Source organism: Papaver somniferum, chromosome 8 (genome assembly GCF_003573695.1).
Source record: "Papaver somniferum cultivar HN1 chromosome 8, ASM357369v1, whole genome shotgun sequence".
In the NCBI taxonomy this organism is placed as follows: Eukaryota; Viridiplantae; Streptophyta; class Magnoliopsida; order Ranunculales; family Papaveraceae; genus Papaver; species Papaver somniferum.
In genome coordinates, this window is record NC_039365.1 from 11,200,020 (window position 1) to 11,219,619 (window position 19,600).

The 19,600-nt window shown below is 36.3% G+C and overlaps 1 protein-coding gene and 2 long non-coding RNA genes across 10 annotated transcripts; all 3 read right to left on the bottom strand.

Annotated features, from left to right (window-relative positions):
* Positions 1-622: 622 nt before the first annotated feature.
* Positions 623-6,896, bottom strand: LOC113304815. Of its 8 annotated transcripts, none has more exons than XM_026553959.1 (7): positions 6,700-6,896; positions 5,016-5,865; positions 4,726-4,820; positions 3,432-4,355; positions 2,792-2,853; positions 1,374-2,584; positions 623-790 (listed from the first exon to the last, which is right to left on the bottom strand). In XM_026553959.1, the coding sequence occupies exons 4-7, from the start codon at positions 3,452-3,454 to the stop codon at positions 785-787; spliced, it is 1,302 nt and encodes a 433-aa protein (XP_026409744.1). In that variant the 5' UTR covers positions 3,455-4,355; positions 4,726-4,820; positions 5,016-5,865; positions 6,700-6,896; the 3' UTR covers positions 623-784. The 8 variants fall into 8 exon arrangements, with proteins under 8 accessions (XP_026409744.1, XP_026409743.1, XP_026409737.1 ...); XM_026553958.1 differs by lacking the exon at positions 623-790 and adding an exon at positions 1,051-1,213; XM_026553952.1 differs by lacking the exon at positions 623-790 and having other exon boundaries at positions 1,232-2,584; positions 5,016-5,191; positions 5,281-5,865.
* Positions 6,897-8,493: 1,597 nt separating this feature from the next.
* On the bottom strand, positions 8,494-10,155 carry LOC113304816. Its single transcript, XR_003338426.1, has 4 exons — positions 9,681-10,155; positions 9,072-9,357; positions 8,710-8,967; positions 8,494-8,584 (listed from the first exon to the last, which is right to left on the bottom strand). It is a non-coding gene; the product is annotated as an uncharacterized LOC113304816 (long non-coding RNA).
* Positions 10,156-17,465: 7,310 nt separating this feature from the next.
* LOC113301207 lies at positions 17,466-18,308 on the bottom strand. Its single transcript, XR_003336094.1, has 2 exons — positions 18,062-18,308; positions 17,466-17,849 (listed from the first exon to the last, which is right to left on the bottom strand). It is a non-coding gene; the product is annotated as an uncharacterized LOC113301207 (long non-coding RNA).
* Between the last annotated feature and the right edge of the window lie 1,292 nt (positions 18,309-19,600).

A 19,600-nucleotide genomic window follows, 5' to 3' on the forward strand; every position in this document is an offset into this window, starting at 1 on the left:
TTCTTTTGGGACGATCCTTATTTGTTTAAGTATTGTCCAGACCAGATTATTAGGAGATGTATACCTGAGAGTGACCAGTCCAGTATTATTTCCTTTTGTCATGATCATGCTTGTGGGGGTCATTTTAGTGCTAAGAAGACTGCTTCTAAGATATTGCAGTGTGGATTCTATTAGCCTTCGTTGTTTAAAGACTCCCATAATCACTGTGTTACTTGTGAGCGTTGACAGAAATTAGTAACCATTTCCCGTAGGAACATGATGCCCTTGAACCCTATTTTAGTTGTTGAGGTCTTTGATGTGTGGGGTATTGACTTTATGGGTCAGTTTCCTAATTCTTTTGGTAACCTATACATCCTTGTCGCTGTAGATTATGTATCTAAGTGGATTGAGGCGGTTGCGTGTAAAACCAATAACCATAGGGTTGTGATTGAGTTCTTGAAAAATAATATACTTACACGTTTTGGTACAACACGAGCTATAATTAGTGATGGAGGATCACACTTTTTTAATGGACCTTTTAGGCTTTTGATGAAGAAATATGGTATTACACGTAAGATAGCTACCCCGTATCATCCACAGGCTAGTGTTTAAGTAGAGGTTTCCAATAGCAGTGGGTTTGCTCATTTCTTCAATTCCTGGATATATCTTTGAAATCAACTCATGTAGATTGGCAGATTTTGAAATAGCAGATGGCAAGTTAACTTTTGGCTCTCGATTTCCCCCCACCAGCAAAATGACATAAGTATATCGAAGGAGTTAATATCTAGTGTGGCAGATGTGGTGGCTAAGTCTGCAAATGCCCATAAACAGACTTATCTTGAGGGTGAATACTACGGTAGAGATTACTGTAACTCAAAAAACAATGTAAGATGCAGTTGGATAGAACCTAACTGGTCAGAGACAACACTGCCAAATATTGACTGGTCCAAGAATTTTGATTTACTTTAATAGATGACTTGCTTGCTCCTAAGAAACAGTTTGTAGCCTAATTTTATAGTTAAGAGTCCTTGGGTTCTCTTTTGGGGACATTTTAGTAGGTGGTATCCTATCTTCTGTGTCTGAAACCACTATAGTTCCCTACCAATGATGACTATAGAGATACTGTATGTGTCAACAACACCAGCAGCGTAGACATCCCATAAAAAAGAGTTGGCAATTTCCCACTCTCCTAGACTATACGCTGGAAATATTAGTTCTAGGAGGAAGAAGCAATCTACAAAAAAGTACAACGATTACAATATTGTACTTCTTGATAAACATACCTATACACAAACTACACAAACATAGAAACATTGCACTGCGTTTCATAAGCATAAAATTCAAAATAAAAATAGATAATGGCAAGAGAAGAATTTCATGTATAGAAAACGTACCTGAAGTAAGTACTCAGCGAATGCAATGCTGTCAGGATCTTGACTCTCAAGCCTCATGTTCTGTGTTAGCTTAAGCACATTCACGTTTCTCCATAAAACAGAGCTTCTAATCGAGGCGTCTATGATTTGTTCTCTACGACCCTTCTGTACCACTGGCAAAGTTTGCTTAAAGTCTCCTCCAAGCACGACAGTGATCCCTCCGAATGGTTGGTCACTTGATCTCACATCTCTTAGAGTACGATCTACCGCTTCAATACAAAATAGGTGTTGCATTGCCACCTCATCCCATATGATCAACTTGGTAGCTCGAAACAATTCCGCCTCGATTGAATCAAAATCGACATTACACTTGGAATCAAGTTGTGGCTCGAAAGGCATCTTAAAGGTAGAATGTGTTGTCCTTCCACCAGTTAGAAGCAATGCAGAGACGCCGCAAGAAGAGACTGTTAAAACAACGTCACCCTTGCTTTTACGTGTTGCTGCCAATGTGTTGTACACAAAAGTCTTCCCCGACCCAGCACTACCATTTAAGAAGAACGTTCTACCAATATTATTCACTACGGAATCCGTAATTGTCTTAAACGCATTTCTTTGTTCTGTATTGAATTTATTCACATTCGAATCCACCACTGATTCTTGAATCTCAAACTGCAGTTCTCTTTGCTCCCATAGTAATCTATTTCCAACAATTCGGCTCCATTCACCGGTATGTTGGGGCATTCCAAGATCCTTCATTTCCTTCCCTTCCTCCTGAACTATTTTCTCCATGAGGTAAAGACCGTAATCAAGAACCTGCTCCTCAATTGGATTTTTAATTACGTACTGTCTTTTGATCCTAAATGGTAAATCATCACATATATCTTTCCCATACCTCTCCCACAGAACTTCTGGCCGCGTAGGACTGCACTTGGTTAGTATTATACCAAACAGTTGTCGCAGCTGATGCCCAGTTTTGATTACGACGGATTCTTTCAAGCATTTATCACATTCTCCGTCATCTTCCAACAAATTTAGTGCAATACAGGAAGACTTGAAAGTTCGGTGGACCTCTTGAACACCACTCTTCATCGTAGTTCTCAGGTGCTTGAAGGACCTTACCTCAGCTACTACCGTAAGCAACAACCTCAGGTAATAAAGTTCGCCACTCTTTGGGGTGACAAAATACATTTTCCCAATTGCAAAGACTTTCTGTAGAGGAGACCACTTCTTATCTGACAAAATGACATGATGCTCAGAACATGTTTATTTTCAGAAATATAATTCAAGTGGATACTCAAAAACATGCAAATAAGCACATGTAATTATGATCATTCATTAACAATTACCACAATCAGACTATAACCGTTCATTATTTCAGTAACTGATAGCAATGTAACTGAAGAAGGAAATGGATATGTAAACTGAAGACCATATCTTACCTGACCATACAAACTTCTGAGGGAAGTCTTGGTAGATGTATGCCTCGTCTTCTGGATTTAACCTGTATTTTTCAGAAACTAAAGTTGTGAAAGAAGAGAAACTGAACAGAGCTAATACGATACAAGATAGAGGCAACAGAGAAAACATGATGCAAAAAATGAGGCAGAAAGACATAAGACAGACATAAGACGTGAAAATAAATTCACAAAATGATATCAAATGGATCTGCTTAATGATGAAGAAAGTATAAAACTCCTATACGCAAAGCCTGGACAATTTACTAAAGGTAATTTATCATCAAAAGACATAACTATACAAAAATCTGGTGATTACACAATAAAAATGTTGATCTCATGAAATGGGATAAAGAATAATACCCTTCGAACATGGTTCGAGGTGAAGCCTCAAAAAAATCGTGGTTGGGCTAATAAATATGTTTATCTGGCACATGTACATGATTCCTACATCCCAATGCATTGAAGAGCTTAATAAAGGGAATTTCGAAAAGAAATCCACCCTATTAGGAATTGTCTTCCCGAGCATTGTAATGGTACAAACATCTAACCACCAACCATATACCAAAGGCAGAAAGACATTAGTCGTGATAATATGCATTAGAAAGACCAATTTGAAACTAACCTGTTGTAGTAAAAATACCCCATCAGAGTGGTTACTACATTTTCTTCCTTGTCCTGAATTACTTAGACTGAATCATCTGGATCGTAAATAACTCGCTGCTTGCCCGGAAGATGTACCGCTAGCCGTTGTACTTTGGGCTTCTCTTTGTATAGACGGTTTCCAAGTAATCTCCAAGCTGCCTCGGGTGCTCCAATATACCTTGCATTCAGATATTGAAGAATCTCGTTGGGGCCATCACCAGCAACCATAATCTTCAAGTCATATCCCTTGTAGATATACTTGTGTATATACTTCACGGCAAGGATGCTGGAGCAGTCCTTGGCATTGATATAGCAGTCAAACACCCTGCTAAGATGTGGATTGTAAGGAACCACATCTATATTAGTGTATGACTGGTTGCGATAATGGAAAACCCGGCCATCATCGCGTCGGCGATACACTGGGTATCCATCCTCACTAATTGAAGTTGACTCTGCATATTGTTTCGGATAGTTTTTGGTGCACCTGCCGCCATCCATGCAACTTGCACTTGGTTTCCTAGCACCACAGGGTCCATGAACCATGCATCTCTGTATAGTTTGAAAAAGTTCTAGATCCTTTTTTTCATCTAGGAATTCGGTACATACCATCTTATCCACTTGCTCCGGGGTGTGTATTTTATCTTCCTTGTCCAGAAAAATCAACATGTGCATATGCGACAAACCCCTCTTTTGAAACTCTTTTGTGTAAACATATCCAACCACCCTGCCAAACACTTTCTTATCTTCTATTTATTTTATCAGCGCCTTACGTTTGAGCTCAAACACCCTAGCCACCAAATCAGGCCTATTGTGTGGTTGTTGGTTTTCTAACACAACACTTGTAATTTCTTCCCAACGCGGATTTGCTGTCATGGTGAGGAATATATTTGGATGATGGTTGTACCTTAGCAAGAAACAAAAAATTTTATTAGCAATTTTTAATATCCATTTCTATTCAGATTTGAAGAAATAACAACAATGATCCATAAGTCTCAAGCACACAACAACAATGCAGATACATTAAAAAACAACTCAATATGGTCTCACTAAAGCAATACTAAGGCCAGAACATTAGACAGATACTGCGCAAGAAAATTCTACAACCATATTCCCATGTCAACTTCTTGTTATAGACATGATAAGAATTTGGAGCCATTTTCTCGACCAAGTTACCAACTAATAAAAAATTAAATAAACAACTGGCTCAGAATGCACACACAAAAACGAACCAAGTTATGAAATGAAACTACTTTCCGACATGACTAACTAATTACCTGATTAGAACTCAAACAACTTCTAATATGTGAGGTTTGTCGTGCACTTATGAGCCTGGAGTAGTACAAAACCAATCCACAAAATCAAATCATCCCTGCAGAGATATAACTAATTGTGAGCGACTATTATTACTCACTGAAGTTCATCTAATAGTGATATGTGTCCGTCTATTATGACATTTTATTTGGTTCTCGCATCTCAGACAATATTGAAGATCAACAAATAAAAAAAAAACTAAGTTTAAAGGCATCGAATTCAGAGAATTAACAAACAACAAAAGGGATTCTACCTGGTGATGGCCATTGAGTCTTGATATATCTCGTACATGTGCCGAGGACCGCCTATGAATGTGGAGGGAAGTATAACTGGCTGACCACGTTCCGCTGCTTTGTTGCCAGCAACCCCAAGGTCAGCAAGCCCTTTATAGTTCTGAACTCGCAACTTGGGTTGATTTTTCCTAATCCACTGAAGGCGATTCTGTTCAGTTGCTGCCCAAGCATCGACATTAAATTCATGAAAGAGCATACCCGCTCTTAGTATCGTCGAATACTCACCTCGCCTCTGAAATAATCTATAGTGTAATATTCCATTTGAGTGAGCCGTGTATCAGCAGGCTTATATCGACATCCCAGTGTACCATGCCAGTTTCCCATTCCAATTCACCATATGGGTACAAAAGAATATAATGCAGAGGAAAATACGCTGGATGACACTCATTAATTCTTTGTAAAGCACGACTTCCTTTCAGATGAAGTACTATGTTACGCGGTCCAGAGTTGATGGTTTGTCCGTCTTAAGGAAATATAACGGCTATCTCATCTGCTGTGGATAGGTTCCAACGTCTCGGATCTGACCCTTTTTCGTATTGGAGAGAAACATGGACATCATTGCCCCTCCGCTCATTGCTTTTTAATAATTCAAAATCCTGACTGTATTTCTTCATGAAGGGATTGTTGGCAGATAAAACCTGTTGTATGATCTCAAGCACCGTAATGTTTAACCTTGGGTTTAGCTCAAGGCGTTTTAATCTCAAGCATCGTAAATGTACAACTGTGAGTATGTGCCGCTTTGCGGATTTTCAGGTAAGAGTGTTCCAGTTCTATGCCTTAGCTGACCATGAATAGTAAACAACGGTGGGCCTGGTTCAAAGATCGAGTTCAGTCCAAGTTCATAAGTGATACATTTATAGGGGAATAGTAGCATGCCAAAGCAAATGAGAGTGAATAACATCAAAACAAACAATATACATTAGCATTCATTGCATAAGTAAACTAAAACTTTGAAACTTTCGACATTTTTAGCTCATATTAAAATATAAGCATACACCTGCATTTGTAGAGTGAAATGATTCGAGGAATGATTGACAGGGAAAATGACTTTTGTATTGTGTAAATTGTCACAGAAAAAAAAACAGTGAATCTGTTTCAAGACTTGTAAGTGCTTTATCAAATTATGGAGGCTGGTGTCGTGTGTATTACTTCACAGTTGTCAAATGCATTCACTGGTTTTGAACTTTTATTATGTATGCTTAGACATTATGAGATTGTCAAAAGGAAATCACTGAATTTTGCAGCTAACTTCGGAAGTTAAGGGAGATACCCAAATACAATACCTATCGCAGAAACTAACAGCCAGTGTCATTTTTAACTTTAAGTTAATATGTATTCCTTATGCTAGACAAATAAATCATCTATTCATACACATACCAAACTCAAACTTCCTACATTTTCTCAGTTATTGACAAATAATCTATTGATACATGTAGTGAATCAAAAGTACCTGTTCCCTTGAGTTTACGTGGTTTTAGTGTGCATCCAGACTCGTGAATGCGTTTGACGTGTTGTACCGGTGTCGGTTTCATTACAAAGAACTATTCAGTTAGTGGATGAGTTTGTTTTGTAAGGCCTAACATTTAGTTCAGGTTCTAACAGGATGCTATCACGAAAGCATGGCAGTGTGTGAATGTTGCTTACCTACGAATATTTTCCCGAAAACTCGTTGCGACTTCATCAGTTCCTTCGAGTAACTTTATAAACTCTTCAGGTGGTACTCTCAAGTTTGGTAGTACGATCCTTCCCTCCAGGCAACATGTACCAAATGTTGGTTCCGTTAGTGTCGACTTGGTGAGCTTTTCATCCATGAAATGCATCGCTCCAAAATGTATACATACCACGTCTATCTTCCCAAGAAAATGCCGCACACCTTTTTTCCTCCTATTTGATACTCTGGAATATCTTGGACGTTGAGGTTGCTGGAGAAGTCTTGGGCTTCAGCGAAGAACGATTTTCTCAGTAACGCTGAAGCTTGTACTGGCTCCGGCTTCATGGTCATGTAAACGGACAGGCCTACTGATTCGTTATCATCATCTGCCCCATCGTCATCATCACTTGTATCTCTGCAATGAAGCAGGAATAGAAGAATGAATAGGTGTATTTGACATTAATTTTTTTCTATAAATAGATTGGATACATACATCTCGTAATGTTGCTCGTAATGCCCCCCTTCATCATCAGTGTCATAATCCATTGGATCACTGTTGTGTTTCTCTCCATCCGTTGAACCAATAACTATGCCTTTCGGTGAGTTTCTGCCAGGAACGTAGCTGTTTGCTCGGGGCCGTTCCTATTTACCAAAAAAAAATGAGTTCTGAGTTTTATAGTCCAGAATTTTGGCAAGCGTGAAGAAAAAAAAACCAAATGCACAATGAGAAGGCAAATATTAAGGAGCAAATCATACTAATAAAAATTCCAAGTGTGTATTTTGACAAAAAAAATCATATTGACTAATGAGATTATCGTATTTATCAAAGTTTGTGTGAGAGTTATGGATTTCATTTCATTCTATGCCTGTTCAGATGAGGGGTCTTGGATTTTAAAGACCGAACTTAGTAAAAGTAATACCTGGTAAGGCGCAACTGCCTTGCCCTTCCTATTTCGGGAAGCCTCTGCTGAAAGCTTATCTTGGAGCTGAACTTGCTCGAGAAGTGTGGGGCTTCGGCAGGTATTGACTTTCTCAGCAACGTCGCACCTTGTAACTATGCTTTCCAAAGTGTTTCTGCCTGAAATGCAACTATTTGGGCGGCTCTGTTTCTGTTAGCCAATAAGAAAATTCAGTTTCATTTTTTATTTCTTGCATTCTGATGCTTATAAAGGGATAATATATAGTTACTCGATTAATATTTTTGAGAAGCAAGTTATATACTTATTTAAACTTGGAGGGAGTAGCAAGATGACATAACTTAATGTACCCCATTCGAATAAGAACATACATACCTGGTTATCGTGTGCAACTGACTTTCCCTTCCTCTTTCGGGATGCTTCCACGGCGTGCTCCTCTAGACACTGAAGCTGTTCCACAATCCTAGGACTCCGGCGGGAAATAGATATGTCTGCAACACAGATTTGCTCATCTCGGCGAACAGCAAACGTTAAAGTGGACATCATTTTCTGATATTTTATTTCACTTGTGACAGGACCATGTTCCCTGATTTGAGGGCTTCTACTGGGTCTTGACGTTGGGACCTTATCACAATTCATTGCTACAGAAGTTGGAGATGCAACAATTAGTTCCTTTTACAATGTTAACTAATGGATCAAGCCTCAACTAATCCATTATTGCAAGGAAACAGTAAATTGAAGTAAGCAGTTAGCATTGTGGAGCAGTTACGATCCCCTATGTCAGGTAAAGTGAAATACCAATGTGGTAAATGGATACAATAGGAAACAATTCATAGTTTTTCTTCCTTGTGTTCTATGTAAGTGAAATACCAATTTGGTCTACTAATTTCGCGTACTCTGAAATCTGAATGCAACTTATCTGGAATTGCTAGAAGAGAACCCAATATCCCTTCTCAAGAAGCTGAAAATACGCGTGACATTAATGAGGTGAATTGCACCTTTTGTATTAGTTTTATCTCATGGATGAAAGGAAATAGTAAACTAACACAGAAATACCAACATCTACAAAGAAATATTAAAACTTACCACTACTTGGTCCAGCTCTGTGCTCATTGTTAGTTTCCTCACGCACTCTTGCTCTTAGTATTTCGTAGGCTCTACGGCGTTTTTCAAGGATCTCTTCTTTTTGATCTTCAGTCAGTGAATTTCGCCTATCCCTTTTTGCAATACGAAGCTTCTCTAATTGGAGCTCTTTTTGTTACAGCTCTATTCTTGGGCTTCGGCGGGGAATGAAACTTGATTCTGCTTTATCCCCCCCAGCTGAATTAGCAACTTGTACACCTGCTGCACATGTAAAAAAATATATAATATAAGCTTATATACTCTTTGAGTCTTACTTATGGGATGAATTTTTACTAAGGATATATCATTGAATTCAGTAAGCTTACAACTGGCTTCATGGTCATCTGGTCGGCGATTTGCTGCACTAATTCTTGCATGATAAGCAGCACGACATCGTTTATTCCGCTCATGTCTTTCGCCTTCCGTAGTTGTATCTAGTTTTGCCCTATACTGAGCACGATGCAGCTTCCTTTCTTTTTCAGCATCAGTCTCCATTAGCTCTTGAACTCGAGCTAGATCAGTAAGTCTCGGACTTCGACGTGGATGACAACTCTATGAATCCATCCACAATGGTAATAGAAGAAGTTAATGCAGTCCAACAATGGTATTCACCTGGACATTATAGAAACATGAGATGTTCACAAACTTAAATCCAACAAATTCAATCCTATTATTTCAACCACTCACAATGGTAATAGAAGAAGTTAATGCAGTCCAAAAATGGTATTCAGTTGGACTAATTTTTACAAACAGGAGATGTTCACAAACTTAAATCAACCTACTATCAATTCAATCCAAATAATTCAATTAATTCAATCCTATCATTTCAACCAATTCATTCAATCAAACAAATTCAATAAGTTCAATCATATCATTCAACCAATTCAATCTAACCATCAATCCGACCATTCAATCCTAATGTTGACAAACGTTACCTGAAGTGAAGAAGATGAGAGTGATACCAAACCAATATTGAAGTATTTGTTGAGGATACTTCACCCAATTCTGTAGTGATTTAATCTATTCACCCAATTTCCAATTTAGAGTTACAGTTTCTGAAGTGATTCAATCAAATCAAAACTATGAACCGTAAAATCGAAATTAAGTAAAGATTAAGATTATTCTAAGTCCATGTTGGGAAATTAATGAGGATAAAGATGAGGATGAAGAGTGGTTTAGCAGTTGGTAGTAGTGGCGATGGTGGTGGTTTAATCGATGGAGAACAGGGGTAGAAAGAAGAAGAAGAAATTGGAAGTAGCAGTGGTGTTTTAATCAATTGAGAAATGAGGTGAAGATAGTGAACTGTTAGTTCTAGTGGTGGTGGGTGGTGTCGAATGTTGGTAGTGGTGGTGTTGATGGTGGTGTGGAAGGTTGAAGGAGGTGAAGGGGAGATGTAGATTCAGAATGAGAATGAAAATCGAGTTTTTTTCTCAGATCTATTATCTTTCTTTTTACGAACCTAACCTTACATTCTCTGTTTAATTACGGTGATCCAGGTAGGAAGTTGAAAAACACGTAGGGGTAATCACGTCTTTTGGTTTAGCGTGTTAGTCAGTTTTGTTTGTCCCTTAGTTTTCTATCATTTACGCCAGCTTGAGTGCAGGAAAAATCATTGAGGAATAAGCTTGACATTTCATCGTTGAAGGAAAATTGTTTGGAACACCAAACAAATCATTTTGCTTTATATTATAGACTAGTGGATTGCCCGTGCCATAAGACGGAAGGGGTGCCGTGGCTAATGCTTTCGTTGGTGTATTTGGTTGATATTCACCAAAAACATTTTTAATGGGACCAATTTGTAACTTGTAATGAATGTCTTCATCAAGGTACATACCGTAATGGCACGGCTTTGGACTGTTTTCGTGTCTCTTAAAACCTTTTTTTCCCTAACATGTCTCTGGGTCTTTAATCTTCTGCATGACTGCGTCATATCTCATACTATATTTGTGGCCGCGTGGTGGTTGTAATCATCCCAGTCAGACAGCTAAAGTAATGCGCTTGCCGTATGAACCAAAGATTGTGCAATTTAACATTCAACACCATTTGCATGTGTTATTTGGGTTTTTAAATTCGAAGTACGTAATATCAGTACAATCACATGGTTACAAACCGACAGCCAACTGGTTTAAATATGTTATTAACGTGGCTAGAGTTCAGTTGCCTAGTGGTAACTTGAGGATTGTGGTCGCTAAACTAATTTCATGGGAGGTTTAGAGCCACTTCCACCCGCTAAAGCTGCAGTCAATCCAGTGCAACCCCATGTTTATTCGAAAAAGAGTCGGGATCCCATTTGTACATGTCCAACTGACGCTTCCACAGCCCAGCGACACAACTACAAACGCATGCCTGGCAAATAGGGCTGAACATGGTTTCGGTTTTTCGCTGGAACCGGACCAAACCAGACCAATTAGGAAGAAACCAAACCGAACCATTTACTAATGGATTGGTTACGGTGTAGAAAGTGGAAAACCGATAGTGTTGGTTTTGGTTTGGTTTGACCTCTAAAACCGAACCAAAAATCATTAGAAAACCGATTAATTTTTAAACTTAGTTTCTACCGTTAATTTATAAGTATTAGATTCTACCCATTAATTTAGAGGATAAATAGAAACCCTAAATCTAATATTTCATTATGATACTCTCCCTCTTTCTCTTTCTCCTTCTCTCAGTCGCCTCCCTTCTCCACCCCCAACTACAGCCGCTGCTACTCGACTTTTTTCTTCCCGTCTTCCTTCTTTTTTATTTTTCAATAACTAAATTAAGATATATTATATATCTTCTTTTGATCTCTAGAATTAGAGCAAGCTTTAACTATTCTTGATATTTTTTGTATTTTTTTTTGTCTGTAAATTTGTGTAAACCAATACTATCGGCAACTACGATTTTTTTATCTGTAAATTTGTGTTTGTTTTTTTTTGGTTTGACATAATTATTGGTTAACCAAAAACCACTGGGAAAAACCGAAACCAACTGGAACCATTTGGAAACCAAACCAATGATTAATGGATTGGTTTGGTTTAGATTTTTAGAAACCAATAGTATTGGTTTCGGTTTCGGTTTGTCTAGAAACCGAACCAAAACCGACCATGAACGGCCCTACTGGCAAGTGTATACCGTGTAAGGGAAGGTGGGGTAATTTTTTGGCTTTCATGTGCATTCTGCAGCTTATCCTATCGTCTCTCTGTCTCCTTCCGTTTTTTCACTCATTTCTTAATTTGCATCTTCTATTAACAAGAATTTCGCAGAATGATAATGATCAAGTCGGTATTGTTTGGGAAATATCGATGAAGATCCACTTTTGGTTCTGTTGTTTCCAACTTCAAGTTCTTATTTCAGTGAGTTGTAAAATAACTTTATTTTGTATAAATTTGAAATGATTAAAAAATGTAATCACATAATTAGAAGCTTTTACTTGAGATGCGAAATACTTATTAGTTGAGTTCCATGGTTTTGTACAATCGAAAAAGAAGATGCATTGGCTGCTGTATCTGCTGTATAATCGAAAAACAAATTATTATAAATTGAAATGGAGGTTGTTATGAAGACCAATTTTGACAAATCCAATTTCAATTCCACACCAAATTTTTTTTATTTCGATTCTAGACATCTATATAACGATGTTGCTTGTTAGTAATGGTGGAGGAGGAGGGTGGTGGTGGTGACGATGATGGGAGAAGGCAACAGAAGAAAGAAGAATAGATGGTTATATCAATTTAGGGCATGAAATTGAAAATATATCAAATTGAGAAGGTGGGAAGTGTTGATGATAATAATGATGTTTTTCTGTAATGGCCGTTGTGGTGTTGCTGGTGGTGGTGGTGTGGAAGGTTGAAGGAGGTGAAGGGAAGATTGAGATTCAAAATGAGAATGAAATCCGAGTTTATTTCTCAGATCTATTATCTGTCTTTTTACAACTTTGTTTTCGTTTTTTCCCCTACATATGTAAACATTTACGGCAGTTTCAGTGAATAACTAAAACATGGAAGGGCAGTTTCGACAGTTCATCGTTGAACGGAAAATACACAACTAACCTTCCTGATTTACAACTTAGTCCAAATGTTTACATTTCAGTCCAAAGTGATTTATCATGACGTCATCAACTTTAAATAATATAAAAATGATTTATCTTCCGAACGGCTCGTCCAAAATTAGAAAACTTTATATATTCAGAAAGCCCTTTCCGAGACGAGTAAAAAGAGTACACATATGACTATATAATTTTCACTTTTAATTTTTTTTAATTTACATTGGTGTACAACTATTTACACAATTCACATCCATACTCACATAACAGTCAATAGTATATCCATGAGAAGGGACGATGGTGCACAACCATGTACACACCTGTAAAATCCAGAAAATCCAACATTCACACAACAAAATAGGCCACATATTCATGAGACAGGACAATGTGGCCTATATAAAAAGAGTACAAAAGGAGTACAAAATAGGCCACATATTCAAGAGTTACAAAAAGAGTACCCATATGACTATATAATTTTCATTTTAAATAAATCTCGGTTTACACTGGTGTATAAACATGTACACGTCTATAAAAATCCAAAAACAAGACAAGATGTGCCAGTTTCTACACCACATACAACTTGAATCGTCCGCATATGCACCACTAACGTTATACATAATAAATAAACATAACATGGAAACTCAAATGGATTTGAACCATCAACCTCCGCAAACCTTGTGATAGGCTTGGGCGCTCTACCATTTTGAGCTTATGAGTCCCTAAAGATAACCAATACATGTGCACAGTAACAATACAACTATGCATACGTTGTGTACCCAAAACATGTGTACCAAGGACATATCCACGGACATTAACCATCGACGTTTGTACAACTGTGTGCACATTAAAAATCAACATTTGTATAACTGTGTGCACATAAAAATCAACATGTGTATAACTGTGTGCACATTAACAATCACCAACAACATGTATATGATTTTTCTAGATATCATATGAAACAAAAGTAAAATAAGCTTCCACAAATAAAGAAGATGTTTGACGTTACTAGCCCACCAAAAGTCTAATAATCTTACTACTCCAGGAAATCATGAGTCATAACAAAGTGCTTACTTGAACCATATTAGTCACAACAACAAAAATAAAGTGCTTAGTGGAATCAGATTTAAAGGAGACTACTACTTTTAAGGGAGAGAACAAGCTAAAGTCCAGGAAAATCTAATCTAATTTGAACCATCATAGTCATAACAATACAAACTAGTTAAACCATCAAGTAAGAAGGAATTTGATACCTCAATAATATATAAAAAATGTCCGATGTTCTTCTCCATTCTCTTTAAGCTCCCACGAAAAGTACCTAAACACGTAGAAAGCATGATATTGAAATCATCAAATGATATCGAAAACCAATAACTTAGGGTTTCAGCAAGAATTATCTTTTTATAATTTTTGAGAGAGCATGATGTTGTACAATTATGCACACACCTACAAAAATATAAAATCTATACCCACAAAACAGACCATATGTTATTGCGATAACACAACGGTGTACAACTATGTAAACCCCTAAAAAATCCAAATAATCCAACATCCATACAAACAAAACACGTCATATATATTATTGAGATTGTATAATGGTGTACACGCCAACAAAAATCCAACATACATATCTACAAAAATAGTCATAAATCATGAGAGAACATAATGATGTACAACTATGTGCACACTTACAAAAATCCATCATTTATACCCACAAAACATACAAATATTATTGAGATAGCACATTGGTGGACAACTATGTACACACCTATAAAAAATCTACTTTTCGTGTATAAAAACTATCGTTTTTTGTGCACATACTTGAATCAACAGATGTACAATTATGTGCACATTAAAAATCAATACGTGTAACAATCAACAGTTGCACAATTATGTATACATTAACGGTCATCCGGTGTACATAGGTGTACAAATATGTACACCTTTATTATTTACGCAAGTATAAGCTTATGGAGTCATTTTTTCTTTCACACGGGCACTAGTTTATGCACCCTAATTATTTACGCAAGCATAAGCTTATAGAGACATTGTTTCACATGTGCATTAATTTGTACACCCTAATTATTTATGCAAGCATAAGCTTATGAGTTTTATTTGTGCATCAGTTTGTACACCCTAATCAAGCGTAAACTAGTAAAGTCATTTTTTCAAATGGCGCCAGTATGTACACCATAGTTTCCATATAATGCTTTTCACTAGAACCAAATGTGATCCTTGGATAAGAACCATAAATTAAATAAGATATAGGAAGACAGAATTACCATGTCAGATTAAGGAAAAATATAAAAGCTCAATGCAGGATTTAAGAAAAGAAAAAAAAAATCTAAGATTACTAAAGCTTATGTATACCTTGAATCTTATACGGTTCTCCAATCCAATTAAAATAGTACTATCATCACCATCGTTTTCATCTGTTGGTAATCTACTTTTCGTGTTCCAGGCATTAGCATCAGAGCCTTCAAGAGCGAGTTCAAACATTTCCTAATCGTCTTCCTCGTCAACACTGACGGATTCAACTGGACCATTTTCACCAAAGTTCACATTTTGTTGTCCAGTAGGATTCTGGGGGGTGGGGTGACATGGAAAAGGTTCTTCACTTTTACAGGGTACCATAATCAGATATGACTAAATATAGCTTTCTATCTAGTAAAGGCTTTGCATTATAAAATGAAACCCACTTGTATAATTAACTGCATCTCTTTTTCTTAGAGAACGAACCAAATATATACAACACATCATCCAAATATAAATAAATGAGAGATACAAAGTGGTTTGTATTCTAACTACCCTTGATAACATTATTGACTCTTGACGTAACTTAAACTCAAATAAAAAATAGCTAATGATGCCAAAAAAAAAATCACCTAAACTGGAATCCATAAAGAAAATATTTTGTTATAAATAGGGAACAAAAGTTAGATATGGAAGTGAGTCTAGTATTAAATTTAGCATGTACACACCGACAATCAACATGTGTATAATTATATACATATTAACAAATAAACAGATGTATAATTATATAAATTTTAAGAATCAATATATCTACAAGCATGTAGACATTAAGTACTACAAAATATGCATATTCTAGTCAGAGCGCCTCTAGAACAGTCAACGGAATATATCTCACACTCAATATATTCTACAGTCAACGCATTACTAACTTCTAGCCATATTCATTTTTGTAAGTCCATTAATTGATATTTCGTAGAAGTGCTTTTGCTATCGAAATGATCTAGCTAGAAGTTGGATTTTTTTATAGCAAACCAGTAGTGTAAGGTCCTGAAGTTGATGGGAAATCAGGTACCGAGAAATTACTGGTCACCCGACCAGCAGTGCAAGACTGTGCTCACTGAATCCTGAAAATGCTTGCAACAAATCAACTAATGGTCACAAAGATATAGAGAAGCAGTAAAGACAAGCGAAAATTACCATATATTTATTACAGGATATATACTGAAAAGGAAGGGACAAGGGAAGATAAAACAAGAAGGACCCCCAAAAAAAAAAAAAAAAAAAAAAAAAAAGAATTATATGGCATGGAGAAGAGGCAGACAAATGGGTCTCTTGTCTCAACCTAAAGGGACAAAGATGAACATTTCATTAGCGCAATGACTTGCATCTAGGTTGAAAAATGCGCAACTTTTCCTTAAAAAGAAGTTGAGCATTTTCATGCATGGTGGGGACAAGTGATGACTCAACTTTCGCGTACGTAAAACTCAGTGTCTCTCTCTAACAATTTGCATACTCTAGCCATGGCTGTCTGACTCTATATATGCAAATTTTATCAACAAATCCAAAACTTACACCAAGTTACTATCTACATATGGAAACATGCAGTTGGACTAAAGAGAAGAAACATGCAGTTAGTGGCAACAAACAATAGATAGATGTGTTTATCTCAGTTCATTTATGTGCATACTTTGTTGCATCCGAACTAAATTCATCACGAGGAGGTTCTTCTGGTCTATTTCTCCACCAGATCCTTGTTATAATTGCCAGTGCCATTAAAAGAAAAAAAGCCAAGTAAGTCAAATCCCGATGCAGGAAATATACAGCGGATATACATTATTGTATAGTAGACTAGACAATAAAATAGCGATTTGCTACTTTGCTGATATTCTTAAACAAAACTACCTACATAGTTGTTGTTTGGAGTTTATATCTAGGTACATATGACATAGTTGTTGTTTGGAGTTTATATCTAACTACATGGGAAGCTTGACAATTGAATGCATCTTCTCTAAATAATACTTTCTCCGTTTTTTTTTTAATAGACCAGTTTTGTTTTTTGCGAAATTTAAGGAAATTAAGAGAACTAATCATTGAAAGTGGTTTTCATGACACTTGTCAATAAAAAAAGTGAAGTGAAATGGTCTCCATGACACGTGTCATCAAAAAAAAGTTAAGAAAAAAGTGGTCCAAAAACTTAAAATAATATTTGATTTTTCAAATTAGAAAACTGGCCTATTTTTTGAAATTTTTATTGATAGAAACGGGCCTATTAAAAAAAACCCGAGGGAGTACCAATTAGTACAACCAAACACGCAACTAGTGTAATAGCAATCATCATTAGGTCTTCAAATTGAGAAAGCATCTAGTAACTAATACCAATTAGCTAACTAAAATTGATAAACCTAATTATGGAGAATTTAAATTTTGCAGGCGAAAATAAACTGGATTTAAAAAAAAAAATGAAAATGAATTGAGATTGAAGTTGAATGATGAAGTAGGTGAATCAGTTTAATCAATTTTTGGCCGACTGTTAAGGAGGCCTTCTATGTGACGAGAAGATGTAGTCTTTGTCAGTCACAAAGAATGTACAAAAAAAATCACTAGATTAATCAAATGATTCGGATTCTAAACGAATTGCACTAGCAGAGAAACGGGTCGAATATGGACTGATTCAGTTGATTGGAATGAAGAAGATGAAGTTATTTCCACCCAACACTTTTATGCGCGCCCTTCTGTTCAACTCAGCTCGATAATCAACTCGGTCATGGCCCCTTTCGCTTCTCAAATCTACTGAAATTTTTTGCAATTTTCATTTTCAATTTTGATTCACCTGTAAAAATGGAAATCATGAGATGGGTGTGGAAAAATCATAAATATGATTCAAGGGAACAAATCAAGTGAAAAAACCACCCTATGATCAATACAATACTAGATCAGTAAGCAAAAGGATGCTTCAAAGAAAGTTATAGAATAGAATCAACTAAAGTTAACAAAAACGACAGAGAACACATAAAAGCAAAAAGAAGAGAGAAACAAACTCACACAAAGGAGAGGTATCAGGTTCTCCACCAAAAACAGGCTCTGTACAATTAAGGAAGCATTAACCTTAGACCACTTATCACATACAGCTCAGTTCAGTAGATAAATGTTCTTTGTTTGATTGATAAATTTCAGTAGATAGATTTAAAATCACAAACAAATAAATAAATAAGAACTTTTTTTGGTTCTTATTTTATGCCCATTGCGTGGATAGGAGAGGGACAGATGGCCCAAAAATAATTATGTATCAGCCAAGTATCAAGAAGTATGAAATGATTTTGGTTTACCAAAATAAATAAAAATAGTAATAAGTTTAAAGAACTAGGATTTATACATAGTTTGGTTGGCCCAACACTTTTTTGAATAGTAAAAGCTAACCTATACACAAAAATAAGCTAATTACGACAATTATTCGACTGCGTAAAAAAAAATATACAATATCCTCGTCCAGCTCCCCTAAAATGAAAAAAGCTAAATAAAAATGTGATTGTGAAGTCCGAATTTTATATTTGTGGATCCATACTTGAAAAAATAATAACAATAATAAGATAAATGATAAGTTGACCGACAATTCCGTAAGTGTAGCATTCCTCTAATAATAATAGCGGTCGTGGCTTTATGCCAGTTTTTAAGTGGCTGATTGCCTTTGGCTGTAACAGCAACTCAGCTGCTCCATGCTTACAATATCGGATCACTATGGGCTATCGAGTTGAGTCGTCCGTCGGCCCCCACCGTTCCCGGTGATCTAGTCATAATGTTTCCATGGATCGATTATAGAAGACAGAGAAGGATTCGAAAAATGTTAATTGAATTGAAAACTAAAAAGGGATTACCAATGTTGTAGATCAGCAAAATCAAATCGGAGAAAAACAAAATTGTTACGATTTGATGAAGAACCATTTATCATTTGTAATCAAATCTGAATCTGAACCGTAATAGAAAAATCTAACTCTGAGGCGAATATCTCCATGAGCACAACTAATAATATCGTAAAACTCATCAAGAAAAATGTCAATTTTCATCACTAACAGAAGACTGATGAAAAATTAACCCGTAATTCCTACCAAAGGAAAGATCAAATTTGTTGAGGGAACAGATACATTTTTTTTTCTTGAGAAGAATCAGTCGTTTGCTAGCAGGGAAACGCAAAAAGAATGAAAATAGAATAGAAAAGTGTGCGATTCCTTTAAAGGGCATTTTCGCGATTAGAAAAATGTTATTTTGGATTGAATCGTTAAAAAATGATTAACTCGTTTATAAAATGTGACATTTGAATCTCCGCGTACCAGGCTTGAGGAGGCTGGACCAGAGCATCCAAAGCCCACTAATTTTGGGACTAAACGTCAATTTCTACAAAAAGATTTGGGGTGACATTTTGGGGTATAAAGCATTTTCACACAAAAAATTGCCAAATTTATTTTTTTTTTATTTGGAGAACCAGCTTTTTATCATAAAATTTTTAAAGAAATATCTATTTTCATTTTTAAATCTCCAATTTTAGCTTTTTTCTTTTCGAAAGTATGAATAATCTCATGAGTTACA

Bases quoted from the DNA above. Each gene is read 5' to 3' on its own strand.
- LOC113304815 (XM_026553952.1), bottom strand. From the start codon at position 3,454: ATGGGGTATTTTTACTACAACAG. The intron at 2,854-3,431 runs GTTAGTTTCAAA...TGAAAAATACAG, and splicing joins GGGTATTTTTACTACAACAG to GTTAAATCCAGAAGACGAGG. The intron at 2,585-2,791 runs GTAAGATATGGT...TCATTTTGTCAG, and splicing joins TCAGAAGTTTGTATGGTCAG to ATAAGAAGTGGTCTCCTCTA.